Genomic DNA, 20,132 nt, shown 5'->3' on the forward strand with positions numbered 1-20,132 from the left:
CAGCACTTCTCTCCCAAAATTTTTCCTCCCTCTGCAGTCATCACCTTTCCTCACTCTGTGTAACCCAAAGGGAGACATAAATAAGACCATCTTAGCATGTTTTCTAGAAACCTCCTAACAAAGGCATCTTTTTTTAAAAATATATTTTATCTATTTTGAGAGAAAGAAAGCACACAGGAGGGGGAGAGAGACTGGGAGAGAGAGAGAGAATCCCAAGTGGGCTCCACACCATCAGCATGGAGCCCAATGTGGGGCTTGAACTCATGAACCGTGAGATCATGACCTGAGCTGAAATCAAGAGTAAGGCGTTTAACCAACTAAACAACCCAGGCACCCAAGAAAGGCATCTCTTAAGCGCATGATACAACCATTTTTAATGAACTGGGATCAGCCATCCCTTATCTCTTGTTCTATACCTGTGGGTTTGCACATAGTGTTCTCCGAGTATTAAAGAACTCAGAAAGCCAAAGGCAAGTGGGGGAGGGAAGTGAGGGCAGGTAAGAGAAAAGTGGAATTGGCATCACTTAGAACTCAAACCATTTCAGTCAAAACTGTCTTTGTTTAATAAGAGTTACACTGCTTTTTTTTTTTTAAAGGTAAAAACTAGGGGCCTGGGTGGCTTAGTTGGTTAAGCATCCAGCTCTTGATTTCAGTTCAGGTAAAGCTCTCACAAATCAGGAGACCGGTTCGTGAGAGCCATCTCTTGAGCCTGGAGATGGGCTCTGCACTGACAGCATGGAAACTGCTTGGGATTCTCTCTCTGCCCCTCCCCTGCTTGCGCAGGGCACCCAAGTGCTATCTCTCTCTGCCCCCCTCTCAAACTAAATACATAACCTTAAAAAAAAAAAAAAAAAGTTAAAAAACTACTCTGTACTATATTATCACTAAAACCAAATACTCTCTTCTTCAATTCTGTGGTGCTGCAAATACAGTCCCAGTGTATCCCAATGTATCCCAGTGGTTCTAAAGTATCTCCATATGGCATAAGTATTCTTACTATTTTTTAGGGCGCTGGCAAATTCTGGGCCACCTTTGTCCCTGAAAATAGGGAAAACATCTGGTTGAGGAAGCTGATTGGTAGTCAACAGAGCTTTCTGAAGCTTGATCCTTCCTTCCAAGAGCTGGTCCCACAGAGCTGAGAAAGAGAAAAGAATATCATTCGTTACAAAAATCTTCCCAGTGGGACAGATAGGGAGAGACAAGAAATCACACCAGTCTCTGCAAAGCACGGCTTTATCACAGCTTCATGCCATGAAAATACCCTCCGTTACAGGAAAAAAACTCAGTATCTTGGAAGCAAATATTTGCTACAAGAGAGAGGGGTAGGCTGAAGCCCAAAGAGAGGAGAAAACTGTTTTCCCCTCAGTATTCCACAGCCACCAAAGTACGAGAACAGAACCAGCTAAGCAGCTCAATGTAGAAAAGGCTGGCTACGCACAGAAAAATGGGGCTTTAGGCCCCTAGGTAGGTGGGGGACAAATTAATTGGAAGGACACAAGAGAAAAGGAAGAGCCAAAACAAACAAAAACACAAACAGGAGATCAAATGCAGACACTGTGAAAAATAAGCCACCAGCAAACCATGTACAAACCTATCTGGTTCTTCACAGCTCTTCCTTTCTCCACTTCCTCGGAAACTCTGACACTGGAGAAGGTCATCACTACTCCGTCATCTTCACTATTCCTGCCTTCAGCCCTGTCTTCCTCTCTCTCATTTGTGGAGTCTTCCTCCCCGCCCCCTTCTTCCATACCACTCTCCTCCTCTTCGTCTTCCTCCTCCTCGCTGCTACCAAGGTCATCCATTCCCTTGGTGAATTTTTCAAAGTCACTGATGCTCTGGACACTAAAACCCAGTGTGCTCTCAGAGCAGCTTTTGATCCTCTTCTTCCAGGCCAGACTACTGTCCTTGTCATCACCACACTCCTCTTCCTCAGCAGCACTTGTGGCATCCTCATCAGATCCCTCCAGACCCAGCCCCTCTGAACCTCCATCTCCAGACTCATCCTCATCAGATATTATTTCCTTGTCTGAACAAGAGAAGAAAGAAGAAAAAAAAAAAAAACAGATGTTACTTTGAGACAAATATTAGGCCACACCTTTCATTTCAAGTAAAGGACTGCAGCATCCATCAAAAAAATAAAATGTATGGTTGTACTCAATTCAAATATATATTATACATCTACTACCTATAAGAGGCTAAGGGAAAAGCAAAGATGAACAAAACGTAGGTCCTACCCTAACAAAAGGTTCTAGTGGGAAAGACAGACCAGACCCATCAAATACAGACAAGAACTGACAAAGTTTTGATAACCCAGAGGAGGGAGAAATTTTAACTGTGGGGCAAGGTCTGGACCTTGAAGAATGGTAAGATTTCATATAAGGGAATTAACAGTTTTCCCAAACCTATATCTGAAATATAATTTATCATTAACTAACCCCAATGTACAATCTCTCTCACACCAGCGCACCCTATTTACTACTTACTTAAGCACCTATTATCAGCCAGGTGTACATAAAAGCTAAGGAATGACAAATACAACGTAACACCTGTGGGGTGTCACAGTCTGGTAAGAGTGGTAGATATGTTTGACAATATTCATATCACTATTATCATTACAGCATCATCCGTACACAGTGTATTGGAGGTGAGTGAGGGGATGGGTAAAACAGATGATGGGGATTAAGGAGTGGACTTGTGATAAGCACCGGGTGTTACATGTCTTGAGTCACTAAATTGTGTACCTGAAACTAATATCACACTATCTGTTAACTAAATGGAATTTATTTTTTATTTAAAAAGTCTTTTTTCAGTGCATATTTTATTTTATTTCATTTTAATCCAAGTTAGTTAATATATAGTGTAATGATTATTTCAGGAATATAATTTAGTCATTCATCACCTAACTAAATGGAATTTAAATAAAAATTAAAAAAAAAAAATCCTAGTGCCATTAGTACGCAGTGTATCGAAGAGGATCCAACTAACATGCTTGGAAGGATAAGGAATAGCTTCATGTACAGGAGATACTATAATTTTATTCATTAAGCATAAGTAACAGCTGATGTGATAGGTCTTCAGTACTTCTTTAAAAAAAACTACATATAGGGGCACCTGGGTGGCTCTGACTTCGGCTCAGGTCATGACCTCACGGTCTGTGGGTTTGAGCCCCACAATGGGCTCTGTGCTGACAGCTCAGAGTTGGGAGCCTGCTTCAGATTCTGTGTCTCACTCTCTCTCTCTCTGCCCCTTCCCCGCTCATACTCTGTCTCTCTCTCAAAAATTAAACATTTAAAAAAATAAAATAAATTTAAAAAAAAGAAATTAATCCTTTAAATTCTTTAAATGTATGCCATTTCTCAGATTAAGGAATATTCACAGAGTAGCAGTTAAGAGTCAGACTTGGAGTCAGACTACCTTATGTGAGTCCTGGCTCTTCCGCTTACTAGCTCTATGACCTTGAGCAAGTTACACAACCAATCTGTCCCTCAATTTCCTTACCTTTAAAATGGGGATACAGGGCGCCTAGGTGGCTCAGTCGGTTAAGCGTCCGACCTCAGCTCAGGTCATGATCTCATGATTCGTTGAGTTCGAGCCTTGCATCGGGCTCTGTGCTGACAGCTCTGAGCCTGGAGGCTGCATCACATTCTGTGTCTCCCACTCTCTCTGCCCCTCTCAACTTGTGCCCCCCTCTCTCTCAAAAACAAACTTAAAAAAAATAAATAAAATGGGGACAAATACTAGCAACTTCATAAGTTATTGAGAGTATCAAATGAGATGATACATGTAATGGTAACAGTAACAACATCTTTTGAAAACTGTGTTCTAGTCTCTTAGAACTTAAAGAGCTACCACAATGCCTGACACATGGTGAAGCCCAATAAGTATTATAACATTTGTCTCACAATTGGCCCCTCTATCAGTCTCTAGGCAAAGAATGTGAAATGAGCTTACCAGGAGCCCCCAGAACCATAACGGGTAATCATCCATTATCCAACTAATCATGGATACCATGACCTGAATGATAGTTTCTTTTATATCATCTGTGCATTCTCAGCCTGGCACCTCTAACCTCTCTAAAGGGGGGGGGGGGGGGGGGGGGAAATGGCATCCACTAAGTAACCACCATATCCAGCCCCTTCTTCCATTGAGAAACTTACAATGCTAATGCTTTAAAACTATAAACTGATGGGGCACCTGGCTGGCTCAGTTAGAAGAGCATGCAACTCTTAATCTTGGGGTTGAGAGTTCAAGTCTCATGTTGGATGTAGAGATTACATTTTAAAAATTTCATAAAAAGAAATAATAAAAAATAAAACTATACGCTCATGTCCTTACATCCTCCTAAGGCCCTTGCAGGGGAGAGGGAAGGATTATATTATTTTTACAATAGCAAAAAATGAGTTTCACAAACTAGTATTGAATTATACAGTGATCCAATGCAAGACTCGAAAAACCAAAGGAAAAGGGTCAAAATCCATGAGTAGCATGCTCATCAGATGCAATTCTTTCTCAACACATAGCCCTGTCCAATATTCATTATCTTTTCTTTCCATTTTACGGTGAACCATTAACTTAAACATAAGGATTATATAAACTTAATAGCTTTGAGCTTTAGAATCCTTAGGAACTGAAATTAACTACCTCTTAAGGTCCTTTCTAATGCCAAATCCATGGTCTCTCCTAAGACAGTAAGTGGGGGCACAAACACAGACTTATCATCCAAAACAAAAACAAAGACAAACCCCACAACTTTAACCCTAAAATATTAGGAAAGAAAGAGAAAGCAACATGCAAATATGTCTACTCACCAGATGAACCTGGCAGTGTCTGCTCCCAGGGGTCTTCCTTCCAAGCTTTTCTAGAGGTAGCCTTGCCAGAATACCTTTTGTCCGTGTCCAAGAGGGAGGCTGATGCCAATTTTCTAATGCTACCCACTGCCAGAAAATCACCTTCCCCATCTTCCCCTTCATCAAACCTGTCAATCACTCTGGCAGCAGTGGCTGTGGGGAGGGGGTGGGGGGAGAGTAATCACAATCTCCAGGTTAGAAGGAACTTTAAGAGTAACCCTGTTCAAACCCTTTCAACTCACACTCTACAAAATCCCCACCAACTTCCAGGAACAGGAAACTCATTACCTCTCTAGACCACAGTCTTACTGCTGTTCTTGAACAGAAAGTTGACCTCTGCGCCTACTAGTTGGACATATTTCTATGCCTTGGATTATAAAAACTAGCCTAACTTCTCTTCCATTTGTGACAGTCGCTCAAATATTTAAGTCAGCCATCTATCCTCACTCCATCCCATCCCTAAGGGAGTCTGCTTATTCTGGCTCAACAGCCCCAACTTTTTCAACTGATATTCCTAAAACACGGTCCAGCACTCACATTTATCCTTCCTTATTCTTCCTTCCTCACACTTCTCTGATTCAAGTCTAAAGCAGGATTACTCCCAACTAGACCTTGAACATCAGCTTACAGAACAGCCGTCCCATTCGTCAGCCCCTGAGCAAATGTCTTGAGGCCTAGGGAGGCTTAAACAGCCCCATGGAATCCCACTTCTTCCTTCAATCTCCTAGTAAGTTCCTAGGGGCAGGCCGACTTAAAAAACGCTGAGACTTCCTTCTCATTTCTAACTTAATACCGGTAAGGGCATCCTGAAAAGATAACTTCCAACCAACTACCAGACCCCCTGTTCCCTGCTACAGCCCTCCAAGTCCCCGGGATGCTCCAGCCACCCGAGCACCAAGTCTGGAGTGCGGCTCAGAAGGAAGCCGAAGTCCTCCTCCTGAGCCCGGCCAACCCTCCCGGGAGGCCGTTTTCCTCTACGCCAGGATGAGCCGAGTAGGCCAGGCGGCGAGGCCTGGCTGCCGGCCTCTCTCGCGCCGCCCGGGTCTGCCCGAGGCTGGACCCACCGCTCCGCACGTGGCTTTTCCCCAGTCAGGCCTCACCCTCCTCCGGGTCGGCCTCAGGATCCGCCTCGCGCGGGCGCGGGTTCAACAATTGTTCCAGCTGCAGCGCCAGGGGCTGCGGCCCCGCCATCGTCACCAGGTCTCGCTCTGCGCCGTGCCCGTCAACGTGCAGCCCCAGCCCTGGCCCCGGCCCGGACGCTCTCTCCCCGCCGGGCCCTGTTGCCCAGAGACTACTCCCCAGAACAGCCAGGGAGCGCAGACAACCCCGCTCTCGCTCCGGCCACTTCCGGGAGGCGCGCGCGAGGGGGCGGGGCCTGCGCGTCACTACAGGCGTTGCTAGGAAGAAGGCGGAAGCGCGCGGAAGGCTGAAGGGATTGTCGCCATCCCGGCGCGCGTGCGCGTGCGCCGAGGGGGTGTGTGAGGTGGTCCGGGAGCGCGCCAGGGCACGTGGCCGCCGTTGGCGCTGAACCGAGGTTGCTTTGCGCGCGACCCTTGTCCCCTTGTATAAAATATGCTTCAAGATTTGTCCGAGATTCGCTTAGAAATGAAGTGTGGTGTAGCCATGGCCTATCTATGGTGGCTGTTATGAAAAGAGGAGGGAGTAAATAAAGGGTAAGCACTTTCAGCCTCAGGTGCGCTTTCGGGCACTGGGACCAAAATAGGTTTGACATTTAGCAGTTTAACAGTCTGGAGGAGTCTGGGGCCGGGCACACGCCTCTGACCCTGCGGTGGTCGGGATTTAAGAATCCTACGTCAGCGATGTGCATGTGTAAGTGTACGGCGGACTGTTGGCGTCCTTATTCACAGGAATAATTAGAAATAGCTATGGTTGTGTCTAAATAAAGATCGTTCTGTAGTTTCTCCAAGTAGCCTTGTCTTAGGGAAAAGGGGGGTGATGGTGGCGATTACTCTATTGCATACCCTCATTATTGATATCTGTTCAAAGGTGAGGATATACTCAGACACTTGAAACTGGTGCACAAATGCAGAAAAATTCATGTCTACTCTATGAGAGGCACAGGTAGACTCAAAATATAGAGACTTAATAGGATCAATTTAATTACACCCAGCCACACGGAAAGATACTATCCCTTTATATTCTCTTTCTTCATGAAGCATTCCCTAACTGCCCGCTGTGTGGCAGGCACTGCTAGATGAGACACAAAGATGAGCAAGTTAAATTCTCTCCTGACAGTGATCAGCCCCCCACTAAGGGGGGCAGCGGGGGGGGGGGGGCAGACAAACTTGTAAACAGAACTGGCAATAGGGATAAGGGTGAGTACAAAGTGGTCTGTTCCTTCCAGTATCTGTTTGAGGTCACCTGTAGAAACCTTGAACAACCCCCCTCAAACAGAAACTGCATCAAAAGAGTCAAGAAAAGAGATGTTAAGGGTGCCAGAGCAGTTGGATCCCACAGCTGACAGCCTGGGAACCCTCAGCTCACCAGTGTTTCCTGTGGAATTTAAGGGAAGTGAGGGTCCCTGACTTTCACAGTCTTAATATGCCCTCAAGGTCAAGAGCAATGAGAGACCCATCCCTTTAGTGTGGCTTGTTTCATGTCCCCTTCCCAGGTGGCTGCAGAGGGGAAGGAGAACCAGTCTTAGGGCAGATTCCTTCAGACTTGAAAGGAAAGAATGCCAACCTAGGACAGGAGCACCTAGGTAGGGGACTCAGGCAAAAGCAAACTGCTTTTTACCAGCAGCAAGAAAATTCAGGCTAGAAAACAGCTCCTCCCCCACCTTATTTGTTAACATATTCTCCGTAATTGCAGCCTGGTGCCTGCTGTCTGGAGCCTCCAAAGCGAAAGCATGCCCCTCAGGCTGCAACAGGGAGCCATTGCCCTGGGCTTCAAAAGACAAAAATGTATCTCTCCACATTTAGGAAGCTACTTCCCCGAATCCTCTTCTGTTCCTATTTTGAACAATAGTGCTTAGAATCCTTGCCTTCAAGGTAAAGAAAAGGGAGAGAAGGGGGAAGGGGAAACAAGACAGGTCAGAGACCACCTCTAAGCTGTCGTGCAAACAAGACACACTGGTGGCTGGCTCTGGGCAGAAAACGCCCTAGTCCTGCTTATCTATACTCTCCCTTCACTGTCCTGGTCTCCTCTGACTTGGAAAGCCTTTGGAGGAAGGAATCAAGACTAGGCTACTCCAGTCATACACATCCCAGGGCCCCCCAAAGGCTTCTACTTTCTTACCCCATACTGAGGGGAGAGAGGGAAAGAAAGAGGAAAGAATTCTAGGACTTAAGATGCAGCCGAGAGACGTTGAGACCTGGGGCTGGAGAGCATCCTCCTGAACGTTCTCTCTAGGGGGCCCTCCCTGCCTGCATTCCAGTATCTAGAGAAATGAGGAGGGATTTTCCTGATGGGAACGGATCTGGAGATGGAGGGTGGACTACAAGAGAGGATACTTCAAAGACTATGCCTCCTAGAAGACACTTAGGCCTCTAACTGTTCTGGGCGTGAGAGCTGATGTGAAGATCAGAAGGATGGGAATGACCGGGAGCACTCTCCCCAAAGAACAGTCTTCTCCAGAGGCAGTCAGAGGGTCTCCCCATTCACAGTGCTGCTGCCTAAGGGATGCAAAGTGATAGAGAGATGTAGGGATAGCAGAAGATGGGCAAGAGTGACATTGGATTGCCCCCCACCACTGTCCCAATCAACAATTCCTATGACCAGGAGTTTCAAGAGTTTAGGGAAACCAGGTTCTTACCTGCCTCTCTTCTCAGATGCCATCAATCCCCAGGTCCCAGTTCCCTACCAATGCCTGTCCTGGTCTCCAGGAATAGTTTCCCTTCACTTTGTACAGCCCTAAAGCAGTCCCCAGTCTCCTCCAGCCTGGAGAAGTTGGTGGGTGAGCTTCGGCTCCGTAGCCCAGGGCAGATGGTAGCTTCCTGAGGCTGGAGCCCTGAGGGCAGATGGCCAGAGGCACAGAGGTGGCAGCTTTAAGATGGCTGCAGGGAGAAAGCAAACTACCAAGCCCAACTGGAGAGGAGATTGCCCTCCTAGGAGGGAGGGGACCACCTTGTTGCTCCTCTGTGGCCCTTGAGCCTCTCCCGGGAGCCCCCAGCTGGGCTGCCTGGGAGCGGTGCAGTGCTTCTCTGCAGCTTAGGGCCAGAGGTGGGCATCGCTGCTCTGATGGGAAGGAGAATAGTCCCTGATATCTCTAGACCTCCTCCTCTCAGGTGGCTCCAAATTTGACTACTAAGCTTTGCCACCTTTTCAGGTACTTATTAGGGTTCAGTATCCAGAGCCAAGAGGGAAAGACTGCCCTGCTGCCACCGAGTGAGAGAGAGGGAAGGAGTCCACACTGAGCGCCCAACTCAAAACGCTTCTTAACAAGTACCCGATTCCACAATAAAGCTGCTAAATAATTCAGCAGCCTTGATAGGAGAATGCAGCTTCTCATGAGCGTACGTTCAGTTAAATGAATGTCTTTAAAGGGGGTGGCCATAATGAATAAGTTGGCTGTGATTTAATGTATATAAACGCTAAAAGGGCAAAAACAGCCGATCCAGTGATTGGATACAAAGCAGATACAGAAATGTGCTGCATGCAGAGGCTAGGAGTTTCAAAAGTCTCCCCGTATTTCATAAATTTGGATTTTTGAAAGAATACTGTCAGGTTCCTTGCTGACAGTCCGCCCATTAGATTAGCCGTCATATGGATGCAGTAAAATATTGCTTATTTTAAAGGCTTCTCTGCAGGAAAGATACACTTGGTTGTGTTTTAACAAAATATGAAAATGACAACGGAAATTATGTGCCATTTAACGTAAAACCTTTGATTTTTAAAACGAAATAACTAATCCAGACTGAAATCTAGGTGATATAGAAATGAAATTCTGGATCTCAAATAGCATCTAATATTAAAAACACACACGTATTTCATAGTAGATAAATATTTAAATTCCTTCCATGTTTAATGAAGGCTTGGGAGGGATTGAAGTACTTTTCAGAACCTATTGGCAACTCCCAGGTAAAATTTGATTTCTTTATTGGTTATTTTTGCTCATCTTTCAGAGAAAGGTAATATGTATCTTGTGCCAGATGAAATAGTTTTCCTTCTAGAAAACTTCAAATGTAACAAATACTATAAAACAACTACTTCATATCAGTTCTCTGAAAGGGATTAAAGTATTTCATTTCTAGCTGTACCCTACATTCATTTTACGTTATCTTTTAAACCACCAAATTAGAGAGCAGGATTATCTATGGGAAGTGAATTGAAACTGAAAAGGACCACCTCTAACTATATATTTACAAGTAACTGACTATCACAAGTCCAGTTTTGCACGTGCAGAATGGGGGATAGAGACAGTGCATGGGCTCTCATGCCTAATCATACCCGGACCACTCATTTTTAGCCATGGATTTGATTTCTATTTCAAATTCTATATTAATTTATCAGCAAACAGCTCTTCAACTGTATCAGTTGAACCCAAAGAATGCAAATCGGTAGTTAATAACAGCGGGAAGCCACGGAGAAAAGCTTGGCTGGCATTAGCAAGAGGATTCAGCCATAGCCAAGGTAAAAACATAGCCCAGTCCTGCTTCTCTTCCCTCTGGCTTCTGAGGTGTCATTCAGCTCCCCATCAGGCCTCACCTCTACTTGTTAAAACATCAAATAACACACCAAATATCTAAACATCAGATTTTCTATTTTTATTAAAAACTCACAAATTTATTCAACATGTTTTCTTTCATACAGTGAATGGTCTAATATGCACTGGAGGTCACACAAGCTTAGGTTTATCAGAACAATAAAAGACATATGAGAAATTTAATATATAAAGAAAAAAGTAGCAGCTGTTGACTGCATATTTGACCATAAAATTTAAATATTTTGGACTTTTATTTTAAAGACACAAAAATAAAACCTGTGTGGGTCTATATAAGTCATATTAACAATTCCATGAATGTTCAACAGGACTAAAAATTAGCAAAGATGTTTTTTTTTAAACCTTGTAACACTTTTTTTCTTTTTTTTTAACACTTTCTCAGGTTGTGGTGCCAGGCACCTTTACAGTATTTGTGCTATAATTATTCTATTTGGCAAGTGTCTGAATATCATGTTTTCTCTTTGCCTTGTGTAAACAACACCTTTTTACATACTAGCACAGTGAGCTGCGAGCCCTGCAAATCTGTCAGAACATCTACAGGAAAAGAAAATGAACAATTTTGGTTGATTGCTCAAAACATTTTGTTTTTGAACAAGAGGTTTCAAAACAGGATATATTAATAAAACACTGAACTCCTGAATTTAACATTATACGTAAACAGTTGACTGTTTTTAGTTCAATAGTCTTTTTTTTTTAATTTTTTTTTTTTTTGTATGTGTGAAGGTAGAATACTTTCTTGTACAGTTGATGTTCAAGTCATTTTACTGAGAGGTCTGGCTAGAGACCATCCTTATCGAGGGTGTCTGTGTGTATCTGTGTGTATCTGTGTGTGTGTGTGTGTGTGTGTGTGTGTGTGTGTGTGTGTAGAGCTTTGTGAAGGTAGAAGAGTTGATACTGAGGGCTTTACATTTAGAATTTTGCAATTTTGGCAAAAACAAAAACCAAAAACCCAGATAGACAAAAAATATATATATATATATATAGTCCCACCTGATGCACAGCAGGTCGGCGTTTCTGAAGCTATAAGAGTTTGTTGTCGCTGTTGCTGAACTCTGAGACAACACTAGTGAATTTCCCAGAGCCAGAACCCTCCTGGCTGGCCCGGGAGCGCCCCGGGCTGCTCCACCTCCCTCACCCGGCTGCGCCTCTCGGCCTCCCTCCCCGCGGCTCCCGGCGTCACCACTGGCTGTGCGCCCCCGCCGCCTCCGTGGCTGTTTCTCTGCAGCCCTCTGGCCAGGTGCGCAGGCTCGAAGAGTCTGCCCCTGGATCCGGGTCCAGGTGGAAGATGGGGAGACGTCTGAATATCCCTTCCGGAGCCCCAGTTCTGCACCTTGCCAGTCAGCACGGATCCCAGTTCTACTTCCAGGAGGATTTGGATCCTGTTTCTTGTCCCCCTTTCCCGTCTGGACTCGCCAGACGGAAAATGGTTCCCGAGGCTGAAGAAGTGTGTGTGTATGGGGGGGGGGGGGGGTGACTTGCTTTTATCTTTTTTTTTTTCTTCTTTTTTCTATTTTTCTTAAATAAAGGTTCATTTCTGTACAACCACGAACTCCGCGGACCGTGCGAGACCCCGCTACCACACGGCCGCCTCGTTCATTTCGGGCGGGTGAGACAGGTGGTTCCCGTAGCTCGCCCCGCCGTTGACCGACAGTGATGAGAAGGGCGGGCTGGGCCCGAAGACCTCAGCCGACATTGAGTGTAGAGGCCCGGGCAGGCTGGGCTCAGGGCTGGGCGAGTCCCCGGGGGGGTGCGCCAAGATGTCAGTGAACCGCTGCGCCTCGCTCGACGGGTGGTGGCCCGGCAGCGGGTGCTCCAGGCCGCCCAGGGGCGTCCCGGAGGGCCCGGACGACGGCACGAAGGGCAGGTCCACCGGCGTCTGAGCCTGCGAGGACGGGGGGCCTTGCGGGAAGAAGTCATAGTTGCCCCCGGGCCCGTAGTACTCGCTCTGGTAATCTGCGGAGCGGCGGGGAGGAGGGTGTCAGGACGGCGGAGAAAGGACACGAAGGACAACTCGGGGAACTCGCCGTCGCGGGCTCCCCTGCGGCGCTGGCCGCGGGGAGGAGGCTTGGTGCAAACAGCGGAGCTGCTCCCGGCCAGCTCGCCCGCCTCGTTCGCGATCGGGAATTCGGCCCTCGCTCTGGACTACCTCCTTTTGATTTACCCTCCGGCCTTCCCCATCTCCCCCACTCGAAGCGCCTCCCGCGCTGCCACCCGCTTCCAACGAAGCCAAGCCCGGCTGGCCGCTCCCCGCCTCTGGGCCGCACACTCACCTCCGTAGAAGGAGAAGGGTCCGTTGGGGATGAGCTCGCCCGGCTCCAGGCGGTCCACGAGCGGCCGCATCCGGCGCGGACTGCGGAAGAAGGCGTGGCGCCGGGCTCCCAACGCGCTCAGCTGCTTCATCCTCCGTTCTTTGGAGCGTCTGTTCTGGAACCAGACCTGAAGCACACAAGCGGCGGGGTGAGGCTCGGGAGACAGCCCCCCCCCCCCCCCGCCCCACACACACTTCGGGTGCGGGGGCCGATCGGCCCCTAACCCCTCTAACCGCTAGCTGGACTCAGGGCTCCGCGCGCGCGCGCGCGCGCGGCTGTGTGTGTGTTGTGGTGCGTGGGGGTTATGTCTGAGTAGGAACGCCAAGGGCGGCCCCTGAGCCAATGGTATACAGGATTCCCGACTGGGGACCTGGGCAAGCCGCCCTGCCCGACGTGAGGCAGTCGGAGTTGTTTCCAATATCACACAGTCACAGTTACATCATACATAGACACTCAACCTCCCCAAATAGTGTCAGACACACGCGGTTTCCCGTCCAGGGTCCCTGGCAGCCCCCTCCCCCATGACGGTGAGAGAGAACTAAACAGTCTCCTGCTGACACCCAGTCTGCCAATGATAGTGACACTAAAACCCACAATCTCCTTTTCAAATCCACGCGAAATCTCCCAGTGCCGAATATACTTATCCGCAGCCTCTCACTGAAAACATAGACACGCAAACTTCCCTTCACTATGCACATGTTGGCACAGCCTCTCAGAGGCTGCAAGGAGGGCAGTGGCCTGGCTGTGTGTGCCTCCCAGCCTCCCAGGCACATCCACCCACACCCTTGCAGAGCCTCCACGGGTGAACCAGACACCTAACCTTGGGCCCGAGTCTCAGGCCCAAATCATACGCAGCCTGGAGTCCTCACAACACACTGGCACAGCTGCCCAGATGTCCACCTTCCCCCTACCCCATCCCACTTTAGACCGCCAGATGCTGAGCTGACTCCAGCTCGGACCTTTTCCTCTTCAAACCAGGACTCCCCCCCCCCCCACCTCTCTCGGGAGAAGCTCTGGGGCTTGTCTAACCGTGGCAAGAGACCCACAAAACAGAGGAGGGGAACACAGAGGGAGATCAGTGTTGTGGAGGAGCCACTGGAACTGACTCACTCCGGCATGCTCAGAGAACTCTGCGTTCCTCATCTCTGCAGAAGAAAGGGTCCCAACTCCCCTTGCAGTGTCCAACAATGTCCCCTCCCCTGGACACTTGCTGAGCTCACCGTCCCCCCCCACTCTGCCACTACCACCACCAGCTTTGGATCGGGAAGTGGAGCAGGCCTAGGGATTTCCAGATGCTCTACGCCACAGGCCACACCTCACAGGTCGCCAGGGTAGGGGTGTGTCTGGGCCTCTCCACTCCTCCCCCTCCAGCCTCCCTGAACCTGCAACCCTGCTCGAGGCTGGGTTTCCCCAGCTAGGCCTGCATGCCAGTGTAGAGGAGCCTGTAGGTCTCAAGGGGACCTGAGTAGCATGCCCAGGCCCCGACCTGGATGACACGCATGTTGAGGCCAGTCTCCTGAGCCAGCTGCTCCCGGATATGGCGCGTGGGCTTGGGAGTGGCAGCAAAGGCTGCCTTCAGAGTTTCCAGCTGCTTCGCCTTGATGGTGGTGCGGGGCCCCCGCCGCTTGGCACCCAGGTTCTGGTCATCATTCTCATTGCTGCCCCCTTCCTTGTCGGATACGTTGGCGCTCTCCGAGTCCTTGGCATCATCCTGTGACGGGTCTTGGGAGTCTGGAGACAAACTGGGGTCGCTGCCCGTGGTGGCTGGGGAGAGGGAAGGGACAGGTGAGCAGCGGCCTTAGTGGGCCTCCTTCCCCCAGGAACCCCACCCCTAGCAAGTTGGGAATTGGGGCCTCACCCGAGTGGAGGCTGTTCTCTTTGGCGACACTGCTATTGCTTAGGTAATCCTCTTTGCAGACAAACTTGTTCTCGTCGATGATATAGAGCTCCTCGCCAGTGGACAGCTGCTTGTTACACATCATGCAGGTGAAGCAGTTTAGGTGAAACACTTTGCTCCGCGCTCTCCGCACCAGGTCGCTAGGGGAGATGCCCTGCGCGCAGCCCGCGCATTTGGTACCGAAACATCTGAGGAGTGGAAGAGGACGGGTTGGTGAGGCGCAGGGCGGGCGGGGAGAGGCCGGGAAAAAGACGTTAGAGAAAGAGAGAAATAGAAAGTGGAGGGTGAAGAAAAGGATGGGGGAAAAGAAGAGAGCCAAAAAAAAGAGGCAGAATGCCGATCAAGCAGGCAAGAAGGCCGGAGAGAGCGCGGGGTACCAGTGAAAAGTCAGTGGGGGAGATACACATGGTTACGGTGAGAGAGCGAGGGGCCCAAGCTGCTCCCCTCCCCCACCAGGCCTCATGCCCAGTGCTGTCCCAGAGGAAAAGAGCGCCGCGGAAGAAGGCGGCAAGGCGGCGATGGGAAGGGGGAGGGAGGCACTTATTTTCTTATTAGATTCAGAGAACAGTCAAATTTTAATTAGAGCTCCACGTAAACGCGACCCGAGCGCTGCTTTTCTCTCCTAGCGTCGCCTCTCTTTCACTGCACAAGGACCTGCGCATAGGCTGGGGGTTGGCAAAGTCCAGTCCCACCGCGGGTGAGGAAACAGCCGCGGAGCACGCAGACGGCTGCAGCTGGGCCGCCGCCACGTTCAAGCCCAAAGCCCGGCAGGTTGGCACAAGCTAGAGTCACCGCGGGGCTCTAGGTGCTGGGCTGCGCTTTGCGGGAGCCAGGCCTTTGGGGCCCACTGGCAGCTGGCACCGTTCGCTGTTCTCCGGTTCGGCTCCAGCCAGTACTGGGGACGCCAGGTGCGGTCAACCGAGGTTCAGAGGCTCAGCCCGCGCTTGCTCCGGGCAAAACCAGCCTGCACAGCGCTTTTCTCCATGGTTCCCCGCAATCAGAGCCACGCTTCCCGGGGACAGTGTTGGGGACAGCGCGTTCTGGGCCTCTGAGCAAAGCGACCTGGATGGCCTCGCACCCCCACCACTTCTCCCAGTTTGATCTGTCACCAGAAACTCAGAGAAAAGCAGAGACCAAGTCAATCGAGTAAACTGAGAGGTTTCAAACCAGTACAGAGGAATTAAAATTCGCATTTGCTTCTGTTCTTCTCGGTTAATTTGTGTGTTTGTGTGGATTTCGGGACAAGATAGTGAGTTTAAGAGAATAAAATGCTAAACGAAGGAGGGGCGTCTGGAGAAGTCTCCCGGCTCACACGAGCCGGCCTCGGTTTTTCCCGGTTTCGGCAAGGAGGTGGTGGGGCGAAGGGAAGGCGGGCAGTGCCTGGGAGAGCTCCGAGCGGAGCCTACGCCACAAAGCCGAGGTTCGTGTTGGGCGGAGACCAAACCTCCCGCCAACCCAGGCAGCCGGGAAGCCCAGGGAAGGGTCTTCCCAGAGGCTGGAGCCTTGGGGCATTTCACAAGCACCTAGCAACTTGCCTAGGCCGGCGCTGGGAGGCTGTTCGGGGTTTCAAGAACACCCTGGGATATGCAGGATAGGCATTAGGGCTGGGTTTTTCCCTGCCGCCACCAAGGCACAGGACTCAGACACTTTACGCAGAAGCCTCTGTGGTTCCCGCCAAGACGATTTGGAGGCAAAAAGAAGTGGCTTGGATGTAGCTCAGGCTTCTAAGCCCAGCCTGGAGGGCAAGCAACCTGGGAGGCTCGGAGAATGCAGTTGTTGGAGAGCTCAGAGCGGGGAAAGACCAGAGGTGGGGTTACAATGCCGGAGGCTGTGCTGCCCCCTTCTAGGCTTGGAGGGGCTTCTAGGCGGAAGTGGATTCAGAACCTTTCTTCCCAGGCACGTGTAGCTAAGCCCAGACCCACAATTTCCAGGAGGCAAGCAGGGCCACCTCCCGGGTGCCCTGTGCACCAGCTGACGAAGAGGCGGGTGCCCGTGGGACTTGGCTGCCCTCTCCAAAGGCTGCTCCTAACGAGGTTGCTTCGGCCACGCTGACCTCTCATCCGAATCTGGCCGGCAAGGGCCCTCGGGGAGGGAGCAGCAGAGGTGCCCCAGGGAAGTACTCACCGGAAAAAGTCGTTCTTGCAGTAGAGCTTGCCTTCCCTGGAGAAGCACTTCTCGGTCAGGTTGCATTTACATTCACAGCACTGGACGCACTTGACATGCCAGGCCCTGTCCAGCACATTCAAGAGGAAGCGGTCCAGGATGGGCCTTTTACAGCCGGCACAGTGCACCATGGTCTTTGGTTTTGGTCGGGTGAGGCCGGGAGAGAGAAGAGCAGGGAGAGCCTAGGGAATGGCTCCCAAAGACGATACCCAGAGCTCCCCAGCCCCTCCAAAAAAGAGGAGACACACTGGGGGTGCGGGCCAAAACCCGCACCAGGAAATCAGAAGGGGGTGAAAATGAGGCTGATGCCGGGCGGAGGGCACCTCGGTGGAGTGTGCAGCCTGGGAGTCCCAGGGCCCCGGGGCACCGCAGCCCCGCGGAAGCTCCCTGGGCGAGGAAGAGTCTCCGGCCGGCGAGAAAGCCACTCTTCTGCCCAGAGCCCGCGGAGGAGTGAAGGTCACCGAGAACGGCGACGGGAACAGAAATAAATAAAACGGAGACGGAGAAGGAAGAGGACGACGCAGCGAGCTCGGGTCGCAGGGAGAGCGCCGTGGAGTTCTCTTGGGCTTGAGGTAGAGCTGTCAGAAGTCAAAGTGCATCTGCTTTTGTCGGGGTATGAGGGCGGGTGTGTGTGTGCCGGGCTGCCTGCCACCGGGATTTCCCCTCCTCTTTTTATAAAAGAAAAGAACAAAACGAGTAGAGAAGCTTTGGATCCTAAACTGTCGGCATCGCGCAGCGGGTCCGAACGCGCCGGGCGCCCGCGGTGGGCCTGGGGGAGGGGGCGGGGGCAGGCCAAGGGAGGAAGGAGGGAGGGAGGGCAAGGCAGGAGGATCTCGTTGTTGATGGTTGTTGCGGCTTAGGTTCCCCCCCGTTTGGAGAAGTGTTTGTGTCAGTCGAGATTGCAGAGGGACAACTCCAGGCGGACGCAGCCAGGTGCGCTGGCTCACTCCCCACCGCCCCAGCCCCGTCACCTCGGCCCGTGGCCTGCCTGGTGGCCTCCGTGTTTTCGGGACGGCCCTCCCTGCTCCTGGACTCCTTCGGGGAGGTGATACGGTCTGGCTCCTCACCGCGCCTGGCCGTGCATCGTGGCTCCAGTCACAACTCGCGGCCGCCTGGGCGCGCAGCCCTGCATCGCTCGGCCCGCGCTCGGGCTGCCTGCGTCCAACCCCACAGTCGCGCGACTTTCTTTTCCTTTTCCCCTTTTTTCGTTGTGGTGGCAAATCTGGGTTTCCTTTCTAGCCTTTCCTTCCTTCCTTCCTTTTTTTTTCTTTTGCAGCGGGAGGAGTCAGGGGGAGGGGGAGTAGCTTGGAGAGCTTTAAAAAAAAAACGTCCTGGTGCAGCAGCTACAGTTCTGCGAGGCTGGAACAGCTCAGCAAGGGCCGCTGCTGTCGCCGCCCAGGCCGCAGTTCGTTGCTGGCTGTCCCCGGACAAGCGTCCCTCTGTCCCTGGTCTCCTGGCCCAGTCCGCCGCCCTGGCGCGTCTCTCCCCAGCTCCGGCGGCTCGGTCACTGCTCCTGGCTGTTGGCTGAGCTCTGGAAGCCCCCTCGCCTTAATGCAGCGCCCGCCGACGTCACCGCGGCCTGCGACCAATCAGCGGCTGGCGGTCCCTCTGTAAACCATTCTGCATCCCCCCGGCCGGGGAGAGTGCCGGGAGACCGCGTTTAGAGGATCAGTGGCGGCCGCATCCGCGGCCGGGCGCGGTGCGGGCGGCGGGCAGCGAGGTGCCCGAGCCCCTCCTGCTCCGGTAAGGCCTCGGTTTCGATGGGAAGGACTGAGAGCGCGGGAGTAGGAGCAGGCGGAGGGTAGACTACAATTGGAAGGTGGGATTAATCTAAGGTTGAGTCTTGTTGAAGGTTGGGGTGCAGCTGGGTCCGGGAGCCCCGGCGGCCCTGGTGCACTGTTTGACTTTGCAGTTCAGCGGGTGTTGGGCTTTTCTCCCTCTCTCTCTCTCTCTCTCTCTCCCCCCTTCTCGCTTTCTTGGCCTAGAAGTTTGTCCCGGGCACAGCGTGCGTCTTTGGGGGAGTGGGGGAGGGAGGGCGTTTGGCAGCAGAATCTTCTCCGGTCCCTCCAGTGCCTCTTCCCCCAGTGCATCCAGAGTCCACGGGTCTTGGTCTCCCGGAGATCTGGGTGTCTGTTGCCCGCAGCGCGGTCTTGGAAAGTTGATTCCGGCGGTTTCCTGGTGGGGGCGGGGGAGACCGGAGGCGCGGCGCCCGGGAGGGGGAAAGGAGTGGGTGGGGAAGCGCCTCGGGTGAGGAGTTGCAACCCAGGCGAGAAGTTGTGAGAAAACTGTGATCCGGAGACACCTTTTACATACAAAAAACAAACGACTAGGCGGGAAACCGCAGGGCACCAGTGGCGGCTGGTGGGTGGTGGTATGGCAGCGGGAAGCTCCGTCTGGAGCTGCACTGAGAGGCTGCAATGGATTCGGGTGTGCAGCGTGAGGGCAGAGTGGGCCCGGCTCCCCTCCTCCCCCGTTCCAGGCTCTGGGCTTGCCACAGCTTCCCGAGACCACCGCAGACCACACCCCCTGTAGTTCACTCTTCAGGGAGCCCTTCCTTCCCGAATTCCGAATATGACCCTCGGGACCACTGCCCCGGGGCCGGTTATTCCAAATGTGGGGTTAAGGTGCGGGTCCTGGGAACCTCAGCCTCCAAGAGTCACTCTATTTCCCTGGCCTAGATCAGTCAAATTCCAAATTCCTTTCCGACAGCACTACTTCTGTGCCAAACCGGGATTTCTCCTGAGGTCTGAAGGTGTCAGGGCTGGGCAGTCCTGTTTTTGCTCCTCGTTTTTTGTTTTTGTTTTTGTTTTTGTTTTGTTTGTTTTGTTCTGTTGGGGGGGGTGCTAAGAAGACGCATTCAGCCCTACCGTGGAAGAAAATAAGGACGGGCAGCCAGCCAGGTCTAGTTGGCATTTTGGAATTGGCCTTTCGGTCCCACTAGTGGTGTGGGACTCAGAGATTCCACACAACGGCCGGGGACTAAGTTGGGGGAAATGCGCGCTGAAACGCAATTACAACGAACCTGAGCGGGCCTGGGATCCGGGTCTCAGCAAACCGAATACCCTCTTCGGACGAACCGGGTAGCCGCTACAGCGAATCTGGTTTGCGCTCTGTGGAGGTGGAGTTTTAGGGCTCCGCCCACGCCCCTTCTCTGCCTTCGAGCTTCTGCCCACACCACCCTGCAATCTCCAGGCCGCCGTCAGCCTCCACCTTGCCTCCTGCTTCACCTTTTC

At 51.4% G+C, this 20,132-nt stretch overlaps 2 protein-coding genes across 3 annotated transcripts in view; both read right to left on the reverse strand.

Moving 5' to 3' along the window:
- AATF (apoptosis antagonizing transcription factor) overlaps positions 1–6,207 on the reverse strand; it is a 101,056-nt gene extending 94,849 nt beyond the window's left edge. For both annotated transcript variants that reach the window (XR_008294455.1, XM_015078464.3), the window contains exons 1-4: positions 5,948–6,207; positions 4,809–5,000; positions 1,592–2,026; positions 998–1,135 (exon numbers count right to left, since the gene is read on the reverse strand). Coding sequence is in view for 1 of the 2 variants with exons in the window: in XM_015078464.3 (XP_014933950.2) it covers positions 998–1,135; positions 1,592–2,026; positions 4,809–5,000; positions 5,948–6,038 (856 nt within the window). In the remaining variant the exon portion in view is untranslated. The remainder of the gene's footprint in view (positions 1–997; positions 1,136–1,591; positions 2,027–4,808; positions 5,001–5,947) is intronic.
- A 4,351-nt stretch (positions 6,208–10,558) lies between these two features.
- Positions 10,559–18,829, reverse strand: LHX1 (LIM homeobox 1). The gene is made up of 5 exons (XM_027034308.2): positions 16,861–18,829; positions 14,698–14,924; positions 14,326–14,603; positions 12,801–12,966; positions 10,559–12,483 (listed from the first exon to the last, which is right to left on the reverse strand). Exons 1-5 carry the CDS (start codon positions 17,028–17,030, stop codon positions 12,104–12,106), a joined length of 1,221 nt encoding a protein of 406 aa, XP_026890109.1. The 5' UTR covers positions 17,031–18,829; the 3' UTR covers positions 10,559–12,103.
- Between the last annotated feature and the right edge of the window lie 1,303 nt (positions 18,830–20,132).

This window comes from Acinonyx jubatus, chromosome E1, assembly GCF_027475565.1.
Source record: "Acinonyx jubatus isolate Ajub_Pintada_27869175 chromosome E1, VMU_Ajub_asm_v1.0, whole genome shotgun sequence".
Classification (NCBI taxonomy): Eukaryota; Metazoa; Chordata; class Mammalia; order Carnivora; family Felidae; genus Acinonyx; species Acinonyx jubatus.